Source organism: Leptinotarsa decemlineata, unplaced genomic scaffold (genome assembly GCF_025532065.1).
Source record: "Leptinotarsa decemlineata unplaced genomic scaffold, Ldec_3_MD MMD2_tig00003557_RagTag_RagTag, whole genome shotgun sequence".
Classification (NCBI taxonomy): Eukaryota; Metazoa; Arthropoda; class Insecta; order Coleoptera; family Chrysomelidae; genus Leptinotarsa; species Leptinotarsa decemlineata.
The window spans coordinates 211,598-234,603 of record NW_027412590.1 but is presented as its reverse complement, the minus strand read 5'-3'; the positions used below and the strand labels follow the sequence as shown (position 1 = coordinate 234,603).

The window sequence follows — 23,006 nt, the reverse complement described above, 5'->3', positions numbered from 1 at the left end:
TGAATCACAACATCAACGACCGTCATAAGTGTATCACAAAAATGAGTGGAGGAAGCATCGATAAGTTTGGTCGCAGAAGTAAGGCTGTTTCAAATACTGTTTTGCGAGGACCACCTGGAGCCGGTTTCAAATTGACTTCCGATGGAAACTTCGATATGGAAAATAAACGTTTGAAAAATATAGCACAACCTGAAGAGAGTACGGATTGTGTTAATCGTGATTATGTTGGTTTTTACATCTCAAAGATTAGAGGAGAAATAGATTCTGACATTGATAAAATTAATTTGAGATTAGATAGAGTAGAAACACATTCCTCATCTGTTAGAAAAGATCTCATTGCGCTTGGACTGAAGTTAGTAGAAACTGTGAGAAATTGTGAGCATATGGAAAAGGATATCAAATCGATGCAATCTGATTTGAAAAAACAACCCTCGATAAGTATCCAAACAATTGACCAAAAACGATGGTGAGCGATGATCATCTGTGAAAAATCAATATAAAGCTGAAACTGATAAAATAGTAACTCAGTATTTATTACTTCCCAGCGCTGTGCAGATGATAATATTTGATGAAGATATAAACTCTACAAGTATTGTAAAAAAAAATGGGATTGTGCTTTAATAGTCATCGATTGCAGCAGCGGCAGCTGATGAATCAACGTAATGCATTTGGTGGAGAGTATAGTCATGTGCATTTAAAGGAGGGGAAATCTAAAAGTCGATTCATTCCACATATGTTAGCCAAACGGTCAAGATATAGAATAAGTGCTAGTAGCGTGAACTTTCTCAAATCCATTGGTTTGAAGGTGCGATATAAAAAATAGTAATAACATGGCTACCATCACCACAAGTGATAAATTGGAGGTATTCGAAGAGCCAATGTTCGACCATTCCCTCATTAGCCATCATGAGCATACATATAAGCCGTATGGTTCACCATATTACAAAAATTCAGATGAAATAAGAATTCCAATCAATTTTCAAGATCTTATACTGGATATAGCAGACAGTTACATTTATATCGAGGGGAAGTTCACACCATCTGATACCACGAAGCAGTGCTACCTATCCAATAACGCCCTCGCTTTTCTCTTCGATGAAATTCGCTATGAAATGGGGGGTGAACAAGTGGTCGTTGTTCGAAAACCTGGTATAACTACAACAATGAAAACGATGATATCATTCGGACAAACACAAGCAAATTCACTACTACCGATAGGATGGGGTCTTGATGTGAATAAACAAGATATATTGGATTCCGTCAGCAATGTATTCAGCGGCAAATTACCCTTGAAGTATCTCATGGGTTTTGCTGAAGATTACAATAAAGGGATATTGAATGTGAAGCAGGAGCTCATTTTGATTATAGCACGCTCATTCAAAAATTCATTCATAGGAGAAGTTGATGCAGATTTAGAAATCAATAAAATAGAATGGAGAATCAGACACATTGTGCCGGAAGATCGCCAAAAATTGAAACTATTGAATCGCATCAATAAAAATTCTAATAATGCTAAAGTGAAGGTGGCTTATCGTATGTGGGACCTTTATGAATTACCCACACTTCGTGATACATCCTCAGATATATGGGCTGTGAAGACAACCAACAGTCTCGAAAGACCACGATATATCATTATCGGCTTTCAAAATACTAATCAATCCGAAAATATATCAAAAGATGTAACTAAATTCTCACATGTGAATATTAATAATATTCGACTATCTCTGAACTCTGAAGTATATCCATATGAGCGTTGGAATCTGGATTTCGATAAGAAGTTAGACTCATCAGCCTACTATGCATATGAAAACTTCCAACGCAGCTACTACGATAAAATTATGAGTGAGCCGATGATGGATATTGGCAGCTTTCGCAACAATCCACTATTCATCATCGACTGCTCCCATCAACCCGATGCTATGAAGTCATCCACTGTCGACATCAAAATAGAATTTGAAACACGCAAGGTGAAGTTTCCAGCAAACACCAAAGTATATGCACTCATCCTCCACGATGCTGTTTTATCATATAATGCTCTTAACGGCTCTGTTCAGACTGGATTATAATAAGATTGACATGTAATTCATCATGAAATATTCGATAAATAATAAAACAATCAATAATTATTTTGTGTCTTTTATTCACTAGATATAGGCAAATATGCAACATTATTTTATTCATACCATATACAACAGATTTCAATTATTTACATCACCATCAGTTAATGATTCTTCCAGTTGTGGGTTAGGACTTCGCGGTTCCAATTGATATTTCTCTATAATATTCTGCGGCAGGTATGTGCATATATCGTAAAGAAAATGTTTCAAGTCTGCTTCAATTATTAGCTTACAGAAGTCATCCAAATTCCTGCTTCCATACGAATATTTATGACACAATGCCACACCAAGTTCATACTTTTCACTAAGCTCCAAAAGTTTTCGCACCTCCTCAGCATCATAACATACACTTAAATCATAATTTGATGAATGTAGAGCGTCAAAACTCAGATCAGCCATTTCCCAAGCCATTTTTCTTATGGCAGAATCCAAATCCACAGCTTCCGGCCACTCTTGTGCTGAATATTGCATCCACATATTTGCAGAATGAACAGCTCTGAAAAAACACAAATCACATTCATTAGTTTGGGAGATATATTGTGAATGGAAAAAAAACACTCACTTGAAATTTGACCATGATTGAAGCGAGAGAGTTGATACATATTTCATATAAATAAACCATATTTTCACTATTTACAAAGAGAATAAAGACACAATCAACACCATCAATCTAAAATATCAAATTTTACCAATGAGCGGGTCTTGGCACCAGGATAATCCTGAGAACTTTGACCCATATATGTAAAAATGAATTTAGATTTGGTTGAATTCACTTCACGAATAATGTCCTCTGTGAATTGCTCTGTGACACGTTTTGGTAGCCACGATTTGAAGGAAGTATTACTTTCCTCATCCAATAAAACTACTTGGATGGATTTACCATATCGTGTAGAAAGCATATTCATTTTTTCAATTTTATAACCCTTATCGACAATCAATGATGTTATGGATCTCTGCTCTAAAACTTCATTTTGTTGATTAATTGCAAAATTAATCTTTTCAATGTCAAATTTCAAATTATCCATTTCAAAAAAAAATAGTGAAAATTACAGTTTAAGAATATAAAAAATATGTTCACCTCTATGACGATGTCAACACTCACTACTTGGATTGCTAGTTACTTCTCGTTATCACCTTGAAACTCAACAAATACTGATCACCTATTCGAACACTTGAGATTATATGAACTGAATGTGAAAGTATGAAACTCCATACTTATAGAAAAATTATCAGGAGGGAAGGGGTTCAAGGTTACATCTTCTTTATATTTGAGCTCATGTATCAAGGGCAAAGCCGGTTGTCTATCCACACTTTGTGTTTAAGGTCATATGACGTGTTCCGAGGTCAATACGGATCAGAATTTTCTCCCAAGGTCATATGACGTGTTCGTAGCTCGAAATCGCTAAGGAAATTTCCAAGGTCATGTGACCATGCAAGGCCAAATCATAGCTGTACAGTAAAAAGCGGTTCACGGTCATGACATCACACACATCTCAATGCCACTCATGGGCGGAGAGTAAAAAAGGGGTTTCACCTCATCATGTTACACACAACTCAAGGTCAACTCATAGGCAGAGAATAAAAAAACGAATCAAGGTCACAGTCAGTGGTGTGTATCTGGGGGGGCATACCCTTGGGGGGAGGTCCAGACCCGTCTTTTCCCCTCTACTTACGCACATTGGGCAACAAGAAATACTCACTATTACTCTGCAGTCCTCAAGATGACGATATTCTAATGCACGATAACCTTCTCAACATTCCTATAGCACTGCGCATATGAGAATAAAATGGCCCTACCTAGTACCTACGCAACGTAAGAACAGTGAAAGCGTCCAGACGTGAAACTACAAGTTTCGACAGGAAAATTGACAACTTCCACAACTACTACACCATTCGTACCAATGTTGCGTTTTCGCAACCATATATTCAAACAACTTGAAAAAATGTTCCATAATAATTTTATTCTCATTCGGCAAATGAGTATTATTTTAGGAAGTTTATTTCGTATAAATATTTTGATAAATGATGAAAAAAGTCAATCGATGATTTTATAATGATTTTTTATTATTATCGAATTGTTTGGTGGAAAATTATCAAGGAATGGTTATCGTCATACAAAATTTCGAATATTTTTCAGTACTTAATGAAAAAATCGATTTTGTCTATTGAGAAAAAAATTATATTTTCAATGTTGCGTTATCGCAACCATGGCAGTAAATGGGTTAAAAGCATGTTCTACTGGACTGATTCACAAACCGTACTTCATAGGAAACGTTCAAAAGCAAGATTTAAAATGTTCGTTGCACAACGCAATGTTACGATCAAGCAGAATTAGAAATGAGGAAAGATTTTGTTTGCGTACAGACTGTGCTTAGTGAAATCCAAACTCCACAAGTTAGACAGTTTTCAAAATGGCAAAAGTTACTATGTTCAACCGCATGAATGTTCAGATTCGTGAATAATTGCAGAAAAAATATAAAAGATGTGGAACTTGACGTACTGGAATTGGACAAAGCAAAAATTCAGTTGCAGAAAAAGGTACAGTTTGAATTATACCCTGAAGAATTAATAATTCTCAAAAAAAAAGGGAAAATTGACGCCGTAAAATAAATTATACACATTTGATTGTTTATTTGATGAAGCCGTAGAACTGATAAAATGTTATGGAAGAATTGATAATGCATTTGTCAATGAAAACACCAAAAGGCCTATCATATTGAATGTCAAACATGAAATCACAAAATTAATCATCAAATACCATCATAAACTCGTGAATAATCATGGTCAAGAAACAGTTGTCAACAATCTAATCCAACAATATTGCATTCCCAAAATTTGCCAAGCAGTTCGAAGTTGTTGGGCAAATTGCCAAATTTGTCGAAACAGAAGAAGTACTCTAAAAATACCTCTAATGTGACAATTGCCAATTTGTCGACTCGAACCCACTGTTAGGCCGATTATCAAAAACGGGGTGGACTTTTTTGGACCAACTGAAATAACTGTCAAAAGATCACGCGAGAAACGATATGGTGTAATATTTACTTGTATGGTTACAAGAGGTGTCCACTCAGAAATAGCCCAAGATATGACCGCTAATGGATTAATTCATGTATTCAGACAATTTGGTTGCAGAAGTGGTTTCCCAGAAGACATTTTTAGCGATAATGGAACCAACTCCAAAGGAGCGGAAGCGGAACTGACAGAAAATCTTCGGTATATGGACCAAGAGAAAATTTAAAAATATTGCACACTGAAAAATGCAAAATGGGCATTCAACCCACCGTTAGCACCGCATATGGGTGGCGCATGAGAACGTTCAATACAAGCCATCAAGAAACATTTGAAAGAAATTTCAAGGGAAAGATATCCCCAAGAATATGTCTTGGGGATATCTCATATGTCTCATATAATAATATATATGATATATGTCATTGCAATTTATAATAGATATATACACACATATATTACGAACTTCATATTTGATTGTATACATTACTTTTCTTAATGAATTGTATATTTTTCTCCACATTGTTATTCAAAGTAAGTTTTATATTCTCACTGATGTTCATTAGTTTTCGTTCTTCATTGTAGTAGGGGCAGAGACATATGATGTGTTCCACTGTCAACGATGTATTGCAAAATTCACATAATTTGGGAGTTTGTTTCTTGAATAAATGTTCATGTGTTATTCTGGTGTGACCGATCCTCAAACGAGTAATTGTGATTTGATCTCTTCTGGTTAAGTATTAGTAGTATCAAAGACTACAGAATACTATAAGACGTGTCACTCGCTCATTTTTCGACATCTGAGAAATCTCGCCGCCCGCTAGCGACAGCGGGTAATTACCAGCCGAGGTAGTACAGTGTGTCGCTTGAAGTTACCAGTTCTCGTCGGCACACGAGATATAAAGGTTGTCCGTATTGTTTGGTATTGTCAAAGACTACAGAATCGGTAAACTTTGGTATTGTGATTGTGTTGTGTTCGTTCGGAGTTCGAAATATTCATTTTGTGAAAATGTCGACGTATTGCTCAGTGGATGGTTGTCTGAGTACGGTGGGAAGCCCAGGTATTTCGTTTTTCCGCTGCCCAAAGTACAGTGAAAGGTATGCATTCAATATATTCACCATTAATTTTTATTTTACCTATCTATACCTTTTATGGTTTTGTTGTATAAAATTATTCATAACGAAATATACCGCCGGCATTTGCCAATCCAAACTCATTTCAATCTTTTTTCAAAATGTTCAGTTTATCGATTGATATACTTGAATTTTTTTTTAGGTGTCAACGTTGGAAAAATGTATAAGGCTTCATTGGGAATCATAGATATGCTAATCTTACCCCAGAGCAGAGTCACAATAGAATTAAAATTTGCAGCTTACATTTTAGAGCCGATGATATTGTGAATTCTCGTATTCATAGCTATGCTGTTCCTTCATTGCGTCTGCCTCAAGATGGTTCTCAGAAAGGTTGGTTCAGTGAAGTTTATAGATTCAAATGATGAAAAAATCTTATTCCACTTTTTAACATATGAAATTTACAATATCAATTTTGTTGTTTAAACCTCCCAGATGATGATGCCATTGCCGGTACTAGCAAGGATTTTATTTACATTGATGCTCAGGTTCAAACGGATCAATTAGGATCACGAGGTGAAATATCTTTTCGTTATATTATATAGTTACCTGATCTATTTTTATATGCTTCGGAAACAAAAACGATGACAAGAAAAAAATTATTGAAAGTACGTACATCTTTCTTTTAGATGAATGCAGCCAAACATCTGCTAAACTCTCTTCGGGAACTCCAAGAAAAGTGGCTTTATGAAAAAAAATTGTATCACTAGAGAAAACAGTAGCTTCAACATCGAAAAGAGCACTGGACGAAACCGGAATTACTCTGGATGATGTTTTCAAGTTTCTGGATCGAAAATATCCTGAGCAATATTGTAAGCTCTTGAAAGCACAGCTTTCTTTGATAAATAAAGCACCAAAAGGGTCCAGGTATAGTGACGAATTCAAACAGTTTGCATTGACTGTTTATTTTCTTGGTCCGAAAGCGTACAAAAAATTTTGTAGATTACCGTCAAAAAGTACACTTCATCGTTTCACGAAAAATTGGATTGTTGAACCAGGCTTCAACGATTTTATTTTTCGTGTTATTGAATTCAGGATTGGGCTCATGAAGGAGACAGAAAGAGATTGTATTTTATGCCTAGACGAAATATCTTTGAAATCTCATCTTTATTATGATATTTCCAGAGACAAAATAGTAGGTTTCCAAACGAGTTTGAATGGGACCTCTACTGACATAGCAAGTAGTAATCTAACAGTAATGGTCAGAGGTTTGGCAAGCAATTGGAAAATACCACTTGCATACTTTTTCTATAAGACATCAGCAACTTCTGATGATTTGAAAGATATTTTGTTCAAAACGGTACGAAGATGCAAAAGTATAGGCCTAAATGTCATGGGGGTGGTTTCCGATCAGGGTTCAAATTTTCAGAAGTTGGTGAAAACTTTGAATGTTACAGACGAAAATCCCATATTTCTGATAGACATAAACTTGTATATTTGTTTGATATCCCGCACTTACTGAAGTCGACACGAAACAATTTGTTTTCTTATCAGTTTTTACTTCAGGGTGGAGAAACAAGAAAACATTACATAGAAACAATGTATAATTATGATAGAACTAAACAATATAAATTGGCTCCTAAACTTAATAATGACCACATTTATCCAAATAATTTTCAAAAAATGAAAGTCAAGTTGGCTTCCCAAATTTTGAGTCACTCTGTAGCCGTGGCTATGCACACATACATTGACTTCAATATTTTGTCCAAGGAAGCATTAGTTACTGCTGATTTCATTAAAAAAAATGAATGATCTTTTTGATTTATTGAATTCGAGCAATTTTGAGAAATGTCAGGCTTTTATGGGAACGGAAAAGCAGATGAAATGTCTTCAAGAAGCCTATGTCATGTTTCAAAATCTCCAAGTAAAAAAACACGATAGCAAAAATGTCACGAAACAATTGAAATTCATTTTTGGGTGGAAGTTGACTTTGAAAGCAGTTTTTGCCTTGTGGGAGATGTTGAAAGAACGCGATTATAAATATTTGTTCACGCGTAATTTGAATCAAGATTGTTTGGAGAATTTTTTTGGACAGATCAGAAATTGTTCTGGCAACGCAAAGAATCCAACACCCATACAGTTTTGTAGAGCTTTCAAAAAAATATTTGCTTTGAAATATTTTGATTCTAGTGAAGGTGCTAATTGTATGGATGATGTTAATGACGTTTTGTTAAGTTTGACGCCAGAATTAACTGAACAATGTCGATACATCCTTGCTAGACCCGACATTCCAAACTATGCTCCTCTGAAAGTTTTCACTCGAGATTATAAGAACCTTGAAAGTCCCGAAGGAAACGCTCTTGTCTATGTCACAGGATACCTCATGAAAAAATGTCTCGTGCAACATTCGTGTGACATTTGCATACATTTTAGCAAATCCTCAGAAAACCTTCTTGATCAAGATGTAATTTTCTGTAAGCTAAAGGCTTACAGTACCGACAAATCATCGTTTGGTGGATTAACCGTACCATCAAGAGATATTGTTGACCATGTAATAGAGATGGAAAACATATTCATTGAAAATTTTGATAAAATCGGCAGTGAGAAGGGAATTGGACAGTATTTAAAAACAAAATATTCGAAAATTCTTTTCTCACATCCATGTCAAAAATTCCCCTTCGATTATTATATATCTTTATATACAAGAGTTCGGATATACTTTACTTTAAAATTCATGAACCAGGACATGAAGATTGTTAGGAAACATAAATCATGCAATGTGAAATTGAATATTTTAAATCATTTATAAACATATAACATTATATAATTGTATTATTTTTGTTAATAAAACATGTTTTTCTGAACGTATGTTTATCATTTCATCAGTAAATCACTCTGATCTGTTTCTTAGATCATTTATTCATGAGTTTATCTATCATGTTTCTAGAAGTTGATCGACAAACAACTACTTTCGTATCTTTGTTTATCTGTCTGATACAACCGAGCAAGCAAAGTTTCAACTTCGGAACGTCCCCTGTAGATATCGCGAATAGGAACTGCCCTCGTATAACTGTCATGCGGCCGGCGGCTTCCGGACATCGTCTGTCGGCGTTATGATTTATGGAAATCGCAAAAAATGCAATCCTGAGCCGTACCGACAAACGAATTCCTTGGAGTGAACCAACTTATAGTATTCGGTAAACTTTGGTAGTATGTTTGATCAATTCCGGATTCACTTTGAATAATTTATTTGTGGTTTGCTTTTGCCACCTTTTTGTCCAATCCTGCGAAATTTTCGTTCTAATAGAACTGTATAAATCTTCATGATGAACTTTATATATGTTTATCACTTCAGGGTTCTCAAAGGAGTTACGTGCCACAAAATCTGCCTTTTCGTTACCGAGAATACCAATGTGAGAAGGAACCCATACTATTTCCACCGAACGATCGTCATGATATAGTTCTTGAAGATCAGCTTTGATTTGAAGGAGAAGCGGATGCTTTGGGTAAAGTTGACGTATCCCCTTGACAGCGCTCAGTGAATCGGTGAAAATAACTGTATTGCCCACCATATGCATGGCTTGATCCAAAGCCTGTGCTATCGCAAATAGTTCTCCAGAATATACGCTACATGTGGAAGGTACTTTGTAGCCTTGACTAAGTTCTTTATTAACTGTGGCAGCTCCTACGCCGTCTATTGTTTTCGATGCATCTGTATATATGTGATTGAACTTAGCGTACTTGAGGGTGATATTTCTAAATTCCGCTTGGATGACCTTACTTTTTGTTTCACTTTTTGGAAGACTCAATAATTCAATGTTGCAGTGAGGAATTTTAATAGTCCATGGAGGTGGATAGATTTTTTGATTGGGCCATTATATGCAGCATTGCCATGTTTAAAGATTGAAGAAACAAATTTACATCTCCTGTAGAGATGTAAGGCAGCTCAGAAGATTGCCAATATATTCTGGCAACGTTGGTCACGTGAGTATGTGCCATCACTAAGTAAAAAAAGTAAATGGCACAATGAACAGAATTCTCTCAAAATAGATGATATTGTTCTCATCTATGAACCTAACGCATCTCAGAACTATTGGCTCAGAAGAAAAATAGTACATCTTCATCCAGCAAAGGATGGAAAAATACGTATTGTCGATGTTATGACAGCCAAGAAAATAATTTTCCGAAGACCAGTCTCCAGATTATGTGTGTTGCCAGTACACGAGAAGATAAGTAATTGTTGATGGGACAATTACTGAAGGGGAAAATGTTGGAGTTAATTTCTTATATTCAGTTTGAAATTGTCACATTCTGTATAATGATATTTGATGTTTTGGTAATATTTGATAATATGTATGAGTTAGCTGTGACGTTGTTGAGAAAAAATTGATGAGAGATTGACAGAAAAAAATTTTTGATTTTAATTTGGATTTTCGAGACTGGATATTTCCAATAATACCTATCTAATTTACAGGTGAAGTCAGAACAGTAAGTTACGAACTATCGGGACATATGACGAGAGTTGATGATACATATAGACAAGTTATATCCTTTTATTCACATCGTCATAAAGTTTTGTACGGGCACAGTACAACTACAATGTTTAGAGTTGTTTTCAATGAATTAACTCCTTCAGAAAATGGGGTGTCTCTTACAGTGAAAAAGCAAGCAATTCGTAGAAAATACAAATTGATTGAACTACATGCTCTCTCAGATGCTTCTCTTCCCGCATACGGTTATTGCAGTCATTAACGGAGTATAGGGAAAGACAATAGTGTTTCTGTGTTTTTATTGTGTGCAAAAAGTAAGGTAGCATCAATAATAACAATTACTACACTAAAGTTGGAACTTTGTGGAGCATTGTTATGTGCCAAATTAGTGTGTGAAGTAATAATTTCTTTGAAAATTGACTTTGAAAAAATTTATTTTTGGAGCGACTCAACAGTAACTTTTGGTTGGATATGTTCTCAGGCCAATCATTTTCAGATTGTTTAAGTTGATCGAATCTCCCCAATTCAAGATTTAAAAAACTATGAATATTGATATTATGTGAATACTTAGGACAATCCGGTAGATTTAGTTTCTAGAGGTGTTTCGCCTTCAGTTTTGAAAGATAACAATGGACCTTATTGGTTATTAAAAGAAAAAAACTTCAGCCTGAATTGTTTTTTAAACAATTAGATCATCTCCCGAAAAGAAAATGTAAATTTCGAAGAGTATTAATTTCAAAAAAGTTTCAGTTTTTTTCTCAAAAATCAGCTTACTCTAGGCTATTAGATTTATATACAATTGCCCTTATCCCAACTTTAAGGGAATAGATTCACTATCCATTCATTCATCTTACTGAAAATGTTAGCTCAAGAGAAAAGTTGAAAAAGAAAAAAAAATATTGAAAACAAAAGGAGAACTGAGAAATGATCGCTTAGTCAATTTGAACCCATTCATTGATGGATTGAGTAGACGCCTGCCACTTTTAGATTTGAATTTTGGTAAGAAGTACTCAATAGTGTTACATGCTAGTCATCATTCAACATTGTTTGGACATCTCAGACTGCATCATACAGGTCCACATATGTTACTATTATCAGTAAGAGAAACATTTTAGCCAATTAGAGATAGACACTTAGCAAAATAAACAGTACATCCGTGTTCACGATGTTTCAGAGCAAAATCTCGTCAAGAAACTCACAATATGGGACATTTACCTGAAGAAAGAGTGTTAACTGCACCAGCATATTTTGTGATAGGTGTTGACTACGCTGGGCCATTTTTCGTTAATACTAAAATAGGACGAGGTTGTTCGATTTCAAAATATTGTTTTTATATACATCTATTTTTCCACCCTCGCAATTCATTTATAATGGGACACAGATATGACAATATGAATACAATGAATACATTGTATTCTCTGATCATGGAACTATTTTCATTGGAACAAATTCAGAATTAAAGAGGTTGGAAGAATTACTCAAATCAAATAAAACAGTTTTGTATGAATCATTCGCGAATGAAGGTATCAATTGGAATTTTATTCCTTTCTATTCACAACATTTTGGAGAATTATGGAATTATGGAAATTATGGTAGAGTCATTTGGATTTCATATGGAAAGGGTAATGGGAGAATCAAAATTGACTTATGACGATTTTTCAACATCATTAGCCCAAGTGGAATCAATACTGATCTCTCGACCATTAACTTCCCTTTCCTTCTTTTCCTTCTGACTTGAAAGTGTTGACTTCTGATCATTTTTTAATTGAAAGATCTCTAGTTTCTGTACCTGATCCTTTCCTCACTGATATCCCTGAAAACCATCTGGGGAGATTCCAGAAGATTCAACAGTTGCAACAACATTAGAGTTCATTGCAGAACTGCAACGAAGGGTGAAATGGAAAACTTCTCAACATCAACTTGAAATCGACCCAATGGTCTTAGTTGAAGACAGTAATTTTCCTCCAATGTGTTGGGCAATAGGTAGAATTGTGCAGCTACATCCTGCTTGGTCCAGATGGAATATGTAGAGTGGCGACAGTGAGAACATGTAAGGAAGTCATGAAACGAGCATTTGAAAAACTCTGTTTCCTCCCCATTGAGGATAATTTTTCATGGTTTCTGTTTTATTTATTTGGTATTCAAAATATTCTTGAGGTGATAATTGCATTATGTAACAGATACTTGAGATGTGGATTGTTTTATGTATACTATAGAACTTTTCACTTAATTTTGAAAGGGGGTAACGAAGGTAACGAGACAACAACTGGACTTTTTTGTTGCACCCAAAATTTATGATTGTACCAGCGTAAACTAAATATTGTAATAAACTGCAGCAGTAACAAACGAGTTGCTTTATTCAATAAACAATAACTGAATTCATTATAATGTAAGAATTTTCTGTTTCATCTTCGCGATTTGCTTCAGAGTAGTATCTTCCTCAATTCAGTTGAGGAATTGAGTTGAATTTATATTTGGGTAATATCAGAAATGAATCCATCAATTTTCATGATACCATAACTTTGAGGAGACTGTATAGCTTGAGAAAATATTCAAAAACTGTGAAAACTCCACAATACTGATGAAGTATGTCAGTTTGAACAATTTCACAGGTCGGAAAATCAAACGGCAAACACGAAAAATAAAATTCAATCATCCACAGAGCATGAATTAGAAATTTTATAAAACAAGGTTCTGGTGAATACTTCAGAAAAGTCCAATTTTGTGAATTTCAGAAAGTATAGTGTGTAAAAACCATTATACAGTTCGATAACAATTCTTTCAATTGATTCGTAATGTTCAATATAAGCATCTAAAACGATTGGCGTGAAGTTATCCACAGATTTCTGGCCACACATGCCGACGTAGAGGAAAATAAAAATCTGTGGTTGGGATACAAAATTATTAGCACCCGTACTAATATCTGTGGCTGGAAATACCTATTCACTATAGGTTGAACGTGAAATTATTGAGACTATTTGGTGTTTAACATTTTTATAGAGTCTTGAGTAGACTGAGGCGTTGATAATCCTTTTCTCATCAACAATACAGATTAAGGGAAAGATAAAATTGAAAATATTAGACTTACTTTCCAATACCCCATATAGAAATGATATCCGATGATGTGCGTCCATCAAAATCACACAACTTCCATAGTTTCTTGAGAAGATTAACTTGGTGATAACAGTTTTCTTGTTATCTAAACAGATTTCGACCAAGAAATTGTTGAAACAATCAGACTCGTTTTTTGAGATTCCTTGTATTCATGAAAATCACACAACTCTTATAGAATTTTGAATAGATCAACACAGTGAAAACCGTTTTTTTGTTACCCATACGGAATTCGAGAATAAAATTGTTGAAACGATCAAACTAACTTTTTCAACCCCTTGTAGAATTGAAACCAGATGATGTGCGTGCATAAAAATCGCATAAGTCTTATGGAATCTTGGGTAGATTGACGTAGTGATAACAATTTCCTTGTCACCCGAAGAGATTTCGAAAACAAAAATGTTGAAACAATCAGACTCATTTTTTGAGATTCCTTTTAGAATTGGAACCAGAAGATGTGCGTTCATGAAAACTACATAACTGTTATGGAATCTTGGGTAGATCGATATAATGAAAACCGTTTTCTTGTCACCCATACAGATTTCCAGGAAAAAATATTGAAACAATCAGACTCACTTTTTAAAACACCTTGTAGAATTGGAACTAGAAGATGTGCGTTCATGAAAATTACACAACTGTTATATAATCTCAGTTAGATTGATATAGTGTAAACCGTTTTCTTGTCACCCATACAGATTTCCAGGAAAAAATATTGAAACAATCAGATTCACTTTTTAAAACACCTTGTAGAATTGAAACTAGAAGATGTGCGTTCATGAAAATTACACAACTGTTATAGAATTATAGTAAGATCGATATAGTGTAAACCGTTTTCTTGTCACCCATACAGATTTCCAGGAAAAAATATTGAAACAATCAGATTCACTTTTTAAAACACCTTGTAGAATTGGAACTAGAAGATGTGCGTTCATGAAAATTACACAACTGTTATAGAATCTAAGTAAGATCGATATAGTGTAAACCGTTTTCTTGTCACCCATACAGATTTCCAGGAAAAAATATTGAAACAATCAGACTCACTTTTTGAAACACCTTGTAGAATTGGAACTGGGAGATGTGCGTTCATGAAAATTACACAACTGTTATAGAATCTTAGGTAGATCTATATAGTGAAAACTGTTTTCATGTCACCCATACAGTTTTCGAGAAAAAAATTGTTGCAAAAATCAGACTCATTTTTTGAGATTCCTTGTAGAATTAGAACCAGAAGATGTGCGTTCATGAAAATTACACAACTGTTATAGAATCTTGGGTAGATCGATATAGTGATAACTGTTTTCTTGTCACCCATACAGATTTCGAGAAAAAAATTGTTGCAACAATCAGACTCATTTTTTGAGATTCCTTGTAGAATTGGAACCAGAAGATGTGCGTTCATGAAAACTACATAACTGTTATAGAATCTTGGGTAGATCGATATAGTGAAAACCGTTTTCTTGTCACCCATACAGATTTCCAGGAAAAAATATTGAAACAATCAGACTCACTTTTTAAAACACCTTGTAGAATTGGAACTAGAAGATGTGCGTTCATGAAAATTACACAACTGTTATAGAATCTTAGGTATATCTATATAGTGAAAACTGTTTTCATGTCACCCATACAGTTTTCGAGAAAAAAATTGTTGCAACAATCAGACTCATTTTTTGAGATTCCTTGTAGAATTAGAACCAGAAGATGTGCGTTCATGAATATTACATAACTGTTATAAAATCTTGGGTAGATCGATATAGTGAAACCCGTAACCTTGTCACCCACACAGATTTCCAGGAAAAAATATTGAAACAATCAGACTCACTTTTTAAAACACCTTGTAGAATTGGAACTAGAAGAGGTGCGTTCATGAAAATTACACAACTGTTATTGAATCTTAGTTAGATCGATATAGTGAAAACCGTTTCCTTGTCACCCACACAGATTTCCAGGAAAAATTATTGAAACAATCAGACTCACTTTTTAAAACACCTTGTAGAATTTTAACTAGAAGATGTGCGTTCATGAAAATTACACAACTATTATAGAATCTTGGGTGGATCGATATAGTAGAAACTGTTTTTTTGTCACCCATACAGATTTCGATGAAAAAATTGTTGCAACAAACAGACTCATTTTTTGAGATTCCTTGTAGAATTGGATACAGAAGATGTGCGTCCATGAAAATTACACAACTGTTATAGAATCTTGGGTAGATTGATACAGTGGAAACCGTTTTCTTGTCACACTCTTCTGATTCCAATTCTACAAGGAATCTCAAAAAATGAGTCTGATTGTTGCATAATTTTTTTTATCGAAATCTTCATGGGTGACAAGAAAACATTTTTCACTTTATCGATCTACCCAAGATTCTATAACAGTTATGTAGTTTTCATGAACGTACATCTTCTGGTTCCAATTCTACAAGGAATCTCAAAAAATGAGTCTGTTTGTTGCAACACTTTTTATCGAAATCTGTATGGGTGACAAGAAAACAGTTTTCACTATATCGATCTGCCTGAGATTCTATAACAGATGTGTAATTTTCATGAACGCACATCTTCTGGTTCCAATTCAACAAAGTGTTTTAAATAGTGAGTCTGATTGTTTCAATATGTTTCCTGGAAATCTGTATGGGTGACAAGGAAACGGTTTTCACTATATCGATCTACCCAAGATTTCACAACAGTTATGTGATTTTCATGAAAGCACATCTTCTAGTTCCAATTCTACAAGGTGTTTTAGAAAGTGAGTCTGATTGTTTCAATATTTTTTCCTGAAAATCTGTATGGGTGACAAGAAAACGGTTTACACTATATCGATCTAACTAAGATTCTATAACAGTTGTGTGATTTTCATGAACGCACATCTTCTAGTTCCAATTCTACAAGGTGTTTTAAAAAGTGAGTCTGATTGTTTCAATATTTTTTCCTGGAAATCTGTATGGGTGACAAGGAAACGGTGTTCACTCTATCAATCTACCCAAGATTTCATAACAGTTATGTAATTTTCATGAACGCACATCTTCTAGTTCCAATTCTACAAGGTGTTTTAAAAAGTGAGTCTGATTGTTTCAATATTTTTTCCTGGAAATCTGTATGGGTGACAAGAAAACGGTTCACACTATATCGATCTAACTAAGATTCTATAACAGTTGTGTAATTTTCATGAACGCACATCTTCTAGTTCCAATTCTACAGGGTGTTTTAAAAAGTGAGTCTGATTGTTTCAATATTTTTTCCTGGAAATTTGTATGGGTGACAAGAAAACGGTTTACACTATATCGATCTTACTAAGATTCTATAACAGTTGTGTAATTTCAATGAACGCACATCTTCTAGTTTCAATTCTACAAGGTGTTTTGAAAAGTGAATCTGATTGTTTCAATATTTTTTCCTGGAAATCTGTATGGGTGACAAGAAAACGGTTTACACTATATCAATCTAACTAAGATTATATAACAGTTGTGTAATTTTCATGAACGCACATCTTCTAGTTCCAATTCTACAGGGTGTTTTAAAAAGTGAGTCTGATTGTTTCAATATTTTTTCCTGGAAATCTGTATGGGTGACAAGGAAACGGTGTTCACTCTATCAATCTACCCAAGATTTCATAACAGTTATGTAATTTTCATGAACGCACATCTTCTAGTTCCAATTCTACAAGGTGTTTTAAAAAGTGAGTCTGATTGTTTCAATATTTTTTCCTGGAAATCTGTATGGGTGACAAGAAAACGGTTTACACTATATCGATCTAACTAAGATTCTATAACAGTTGTGTGATTTTCATGAACGCACATCTTCTAGTTCCAATTCTACAGGGTGTTTTAAAAAGTGAGTCTGATTGTTTCAATATTTTTTCCTGGAAATTTGTATGGGTGACAAGAAAACGGTTTACACTATATCGATCTTACTAAGATTCTATAACAGTTGTGTAATTTCTATGAACGCACATCTTCTAGTTTCAATTCTACAAGGTGTTTTGAAAAGTGAATCTGATTGTTTCAATATTTTTTCCTGGAAATCTGTATGGGTGACAAGAAAACGGTTTACACTATATCAATCTAACTAAGATTATATAACAGTAGTGTAATTTTCATGAACGCACATCTTCTAGTTCCAATTCTACAGGGTGTTTTAAAAAGTGAGTCTGATTGTTTCAATATTTTTTCCTGGAAATCTGTATGGGTGACAAGAAAACGGTTTACACTATATCGATCTTACTAAGATTCTATAACAGTTGTGTAATTTCCATGAACGCACATCTTCTAGTTTCAATTCTACAAGGTGTTTTGAAAAGTGAATCCGATTGTTTCAATATTTTTTCCTGGAAATCTGTATGGGTGACAAGAAAACGGTTTACACTATATCAATCTAACTAAGATTATATAACAGTTGTGTAATTTTCATGAACGCACATCTTCCAGTTCCAATTCTACAGGGTGTTTTAAAAAGTGAGTCTGATTGTTTCAATATTTTTTCCTGGAAATCTGTATGGGTGACAAGAAAACGGTTTACACTATATCAATCTAACTAAGATTATATAACAGTTGTGTAATTTTCATGAACGCACATCTTCTAGTTCCAATTCTACAGGGTGTTTTAAAAAGTGAGTCTGATTGTTTCAATATTTTTTCCTGGAAATCTGTATGGGTGACAAGAAAACGGTTTTCACTATATCGATCTACCCAAGATTCTATAACAGTTATGTAATTTTCATGAACGCACATCTTCTAGTTCCAATTCTACAAGGTGTTTTAAAAAGTGAAACAGATTGTTTCAATATTTTTTCCTGGAAATCTGTATGGGTGACAAGAAAACGGTTCACACTATATCAATCTTACTAAGATTCTATAACAGTTGTGTTATTTTCATGAACGCACATCTTCTAGTTTCAATTCTACAGGTTGTTTTAAAAAGTGAGTCTGATTGTTTCAATATTTTTGCCTGGAAATCTGTATGGGTGACAAGAAAACGGTTTACACTATATCGATCTTACCTAGATTCTATAACAGTTGTGTAATTTTCATGAACGCACATCTTCTAGTTTCAATTCTACAAGGTGTTTTAAAAACTGAATCTGATTGTTTCAATATTTTTTCCTGGAAATCTGTATGGGTGACATGAAAACGGTTTACACTATATCAATCTAACTAAGATTATATAACAGTTGTGTGATTTTCATGAACGCACATCTTCTAGTTCCAATTTTACAGGGTGTTTTAAAAAGTGAGTTTGATGTTTCAATATTTTTTCCTGGAAATCTGTATGGGTGACAAGAAAACGGTTTTCACTATATCGATCTACCCAAGATTCTATAACAGTTATGTAGTTTTCATGAACGCACATCTTCTGGTTCCAATTCTACAAGGAATCTCAAAAAATGAGTCTGATTGTTGCAACAATTTTTTTCTCGAAATCTGTATGGGTGACAAGAAAACAGTTATCACTATATCGATCTACCCAAGATTCTATAACAGTTATGTGATTTTCATGAACGCACATTTTCTGGTTCTAATTCTACAAGGAATCTCAAAAAATGAGTCTGATTGTTGCAACAATTTTTTTCTCAAAAACTGTATGGGTGACATGAAAACAGTTTTCACTGTATAGATTCACCTAAGATTCTATAACAGTTGTGTAATTTTCATGAACGCACATCTCCTAGTTCCTATTCTACAAGGTGTTTCAAAAAGTGAGTCTGATTGTTTCAATATTTTTTCCTGGAAATCTGTATGGGTGACAAGAAAACGGTTTTCATTATATCGATCTACCCAAGATTCCATAACAGTTATGTAGTTTTCATGAAGGCACATCTTCTGGTTCCAATTCTAAATGGAATCTCAAAAAATGAGTCTGATTGTTTCAACATTTTTGTTTTCGAAATCTCTTCGGGTGACAAGAAAATTGTTATCACTACGTCAATCTACCCAAGATTCCATAAGACTTATGCGATTTTTATGTACGCACATCATCTGGTTTCAATTCTACAAGGGGTTGAAAAAGTTAGTTTGATCGTTTCAACAATTTTATTCTCGAATTCCGTATGGGTAACAAAAAAACGGTTTTCACTGTGTTGATCTATTCAAAATTCTATAAGAGTTGTGTGATTTTCATGAATACAAGGAATCTCAAAAAATGAGTCTGATTGTTTCAACAATTTCTTTGTCGAAATCTGTTTAGATAACAAGAAAACTGTTATCACCAAGTTAATCTTCTCAAGAAACTATGGAAGTTGTGTGATTTTGATGGACGCACATCATCGGATAGCATTTCTATATGGGGTATTGGAAAGTAAGTCTAATATTTTCAATTTTATTTTTCCCCTAATCTGTATTGTTGATGAGAAAAGGATTATCAACGCCTCAATCTACTCAAGACTCTATAAAAATGTTAAACACCAAATAATCTCAATAATTTCACGTTCAACCTATAGTGAATAGGTATTTCCAGCCACAGATATTAGTACGGGTGCTAATAATTTTGTATCCCAACCACAGATTTTTATTTTCCTCTACGTCGGCATGTGTGGCCAGAAATCTGTGGATAACTTCACGCCAATTCTAAAACGACTTACTTGAGGTTGGGAACAAATTCGAATCATACACTGACATACTGTACCTAAAACAAATTAAAACGATGTACACCTCGACTTTTTCTCATAGAAATAGCTACTGTTTACTTGTAGTTCACTTCATAGGCAGCAGTAATGTAAATTTCACAAGGGCTTCCAATATACCATGCATGCTTGTGAATTGAAACGAATAGTGTGTATTTCAGGATCATACTGTTTCATTCTAAAGATTAAATTTTCGAAAATTGCAGTAAAAATTCATTTTTCGTTGAACTTGCGATATAGGTGTCTTTTTGCACGTTTTCCGAAAATACTTCTTCGAAGTATTTTATTTCACCATCAGCAAATATTTCAGGTAAAAATATATGAAGTATCATTGATGAATATTATAAAATATTTCTAAGAAAATCACATATACATTGGTAGAAATTGTAACAACAGAATCATAAATAAATAATGGGATGTTATCTGTCTTGAAATGTGGTGAAGATATCACCTCGAAAAAGTATTCTAAAAATATTTGGACTTATCAATGCTGAAAGTTCTTCCACTGAACATTGAAGTATTGTCAAATTATAGTTTGGAGTCTGACAGTTTAACATATGGCAACAAGTATGAGAGTGGAAAACCACTGGAAGAACTAGTTTATTGCTAATTGATAGAAACGATCTATTACCGTTTCGAAAGTCGACTTTCGAGTTGAAATGGTCCGAATACGATTGCACTTCGCTTCATTTAGGTAGAAGTTATGATACATATTAACATTGACGAAACTATTTTGATTGGTCATCATTTACATTGAGTGTCATTTTTGTTTATTTCAATTATAATAGCCTGATTTGAATCATTATTATATTTCGTTTTTGAACGACTTTGACAGGTTCGATAAAAATAGGGTAACTCCAACAACAGGGACTTTGTTGTAGGATTTCTCGTGCAACTGAAAGCTAATGAAAACATCTGAAGGATTATGCATCCTCATTTGATTTGAAGTCAATGAATTCGCTACTTGCATAGGAATCTTTGAGATTAAGACCGAGAATAGTGAACATTTCAATTAGTTTTGATAGAAACAAGAACATAATAATCAAGGATTTTTCTCAATTTTTTCAAGGTTAAAGCGAGGTTGTTTATTTCATTTTCATTGTAAACGTAAAATTGGATCATTCAAAAAATCTGGAATATTTTCTGACGAATCTATTTCACAGATTTTCATCGACGCAAATAAAGCAAGACGACAATATAACTAATATCGAAGTAAACAATGGTTGGTTCCTGAGAATTTCTCCAAACAACGAGAGATTATTTCAGAATCGTAATGGATATTGAACAGATCTACTTCAATTCAAAATCTTATAATGCCCCAAAGCTGAATACACTCGTAAAAGAAAAATTGTTACTGACTTTCTACTATACCAAATCGCTTGATTCAATATAAGACAATGCAAACTATGACCTCAAAATATTGTGGATACTGATAATGAAGAGCAAAAAAATAAAATGATCTCAGTTACTTGTGCCCTGAATTTGAATGACATTTTTACAGTTCATAAAACTCACCCATGATAAGCTAACAGCGATATAAGAAAAAAAACACCAGCTAGAACGTCTGCTCTACCAACGATTCCAGTGACCTGAAACAAAAAATAGGACTCAATTCTTCATGTGGAAACTTGAATGCTTTATACCTATTTATTCAACACAGACAATAATATCGATGGATGGGAAGTTATAATTTCAATCACAATGGAGTAACTACCATTTTAGATTTCCTTCCGTTTTGAGATTGTTGAAATAATTTTAAAATGAAAGAAAAAAATAGGCTGCCAACGTTAGAGAAAAAAACATGTCTGCTACGGAGGTATACAGGGTGTGTTTGCAGCGTTGAAAAAAGTTGCCATGGGGGTATACAGGTTATGCAGCGTTAAATAAAAAAACATGGCTGCCAGCGTAAAAGAAAAAAATATGGCCATCGCAGTATACATGTTGTGTGCAGCGTTAAAGAAAAAACTTGGCTGCTAACGTAACGTAACGCGATGATGACCAATATATGAATAAATACTTCTGGTTCATAAAAATGGAGATAGAAGAAAACTAATGGTAGATCTACAATAAAATGGTAATTTCCGGTTTTCACTTCCGGTCGTCAGATTTTAATAATTTTGACATCAATGGATTAGTCTCGATGCCAAGAAACATACTCAGGCATCTTCAGAGGTGTGAAAGACATAGGAGGCTAACTTTGTTATTAGTGAAGATAGGACGGGGATGTGGGTACTCTAACATTACAATTTCTACTATAAAACATGAAAATCAGAAGCAAAGGTTTGAAACATGAATTTCATTCATTTGGTAGTATATTATAAAACTATTACGATAAAATATCGACATTATTGAGACTGAAGTTGAACGAACGTCCTTTGGAATGATGCCTTCAAAACACTTCATACAAAAGTTGAGTGGCGTATGAAAAAAAAAGGTATCAGTATGTATAGGGTGGCTCAAAATACATCATTCAAGAAAAAAACATAACTTCAACGTGCAAAAGGTGTGGCAAAAATATATTATCTTGGAAAAACATGACAGTTCAACGGGGCCCCAACGCAACGTTTCAACGTGTGTACAGGGAGTACAAAAATACATC

At 34.1% G+C, this 23,006-nt stretch overlaps 1 protein-coding gene and 1 long non-coding RNA gene across 2 annotated transcripts in view; one reads left to right on the top strand and one right to left on the bottom strand.

The window, feature by feature from the left end:
- Window positions 1-23,006, bottom strand: part of LOC111513625 (protein O-mannosyl-transferase TMTC1) — a gene marked incomplete at its 5' end in the record, with an annotated part of 256,726 nt that overhangs the window by 163,875 nt on the left and 69,845 nt on the right. Inside the window, one exon of the mRNA XM_074178141.1 lies at window positions 21,923-21,996. Coding sequence (XP_074034242.1) covers window positions 21,923-21,996 — 74 coding nt within the window. The remainder of the gene's footprint in view (window positions 1-21,922; window positions 21,997-23,006) is intronic.
- On the top strand, window positions 5,534-7,893 carry LOC141483480 (uncharacterized). Its single transcript, XR_012466115.1, has 3 exons — window positions 5,534-6,587; window positions 6,690-6,770; window positions 6,884-7,893. It is a non-coding gene; the product is annotated as an uncharacterized lncRNA (long non-coding RNA).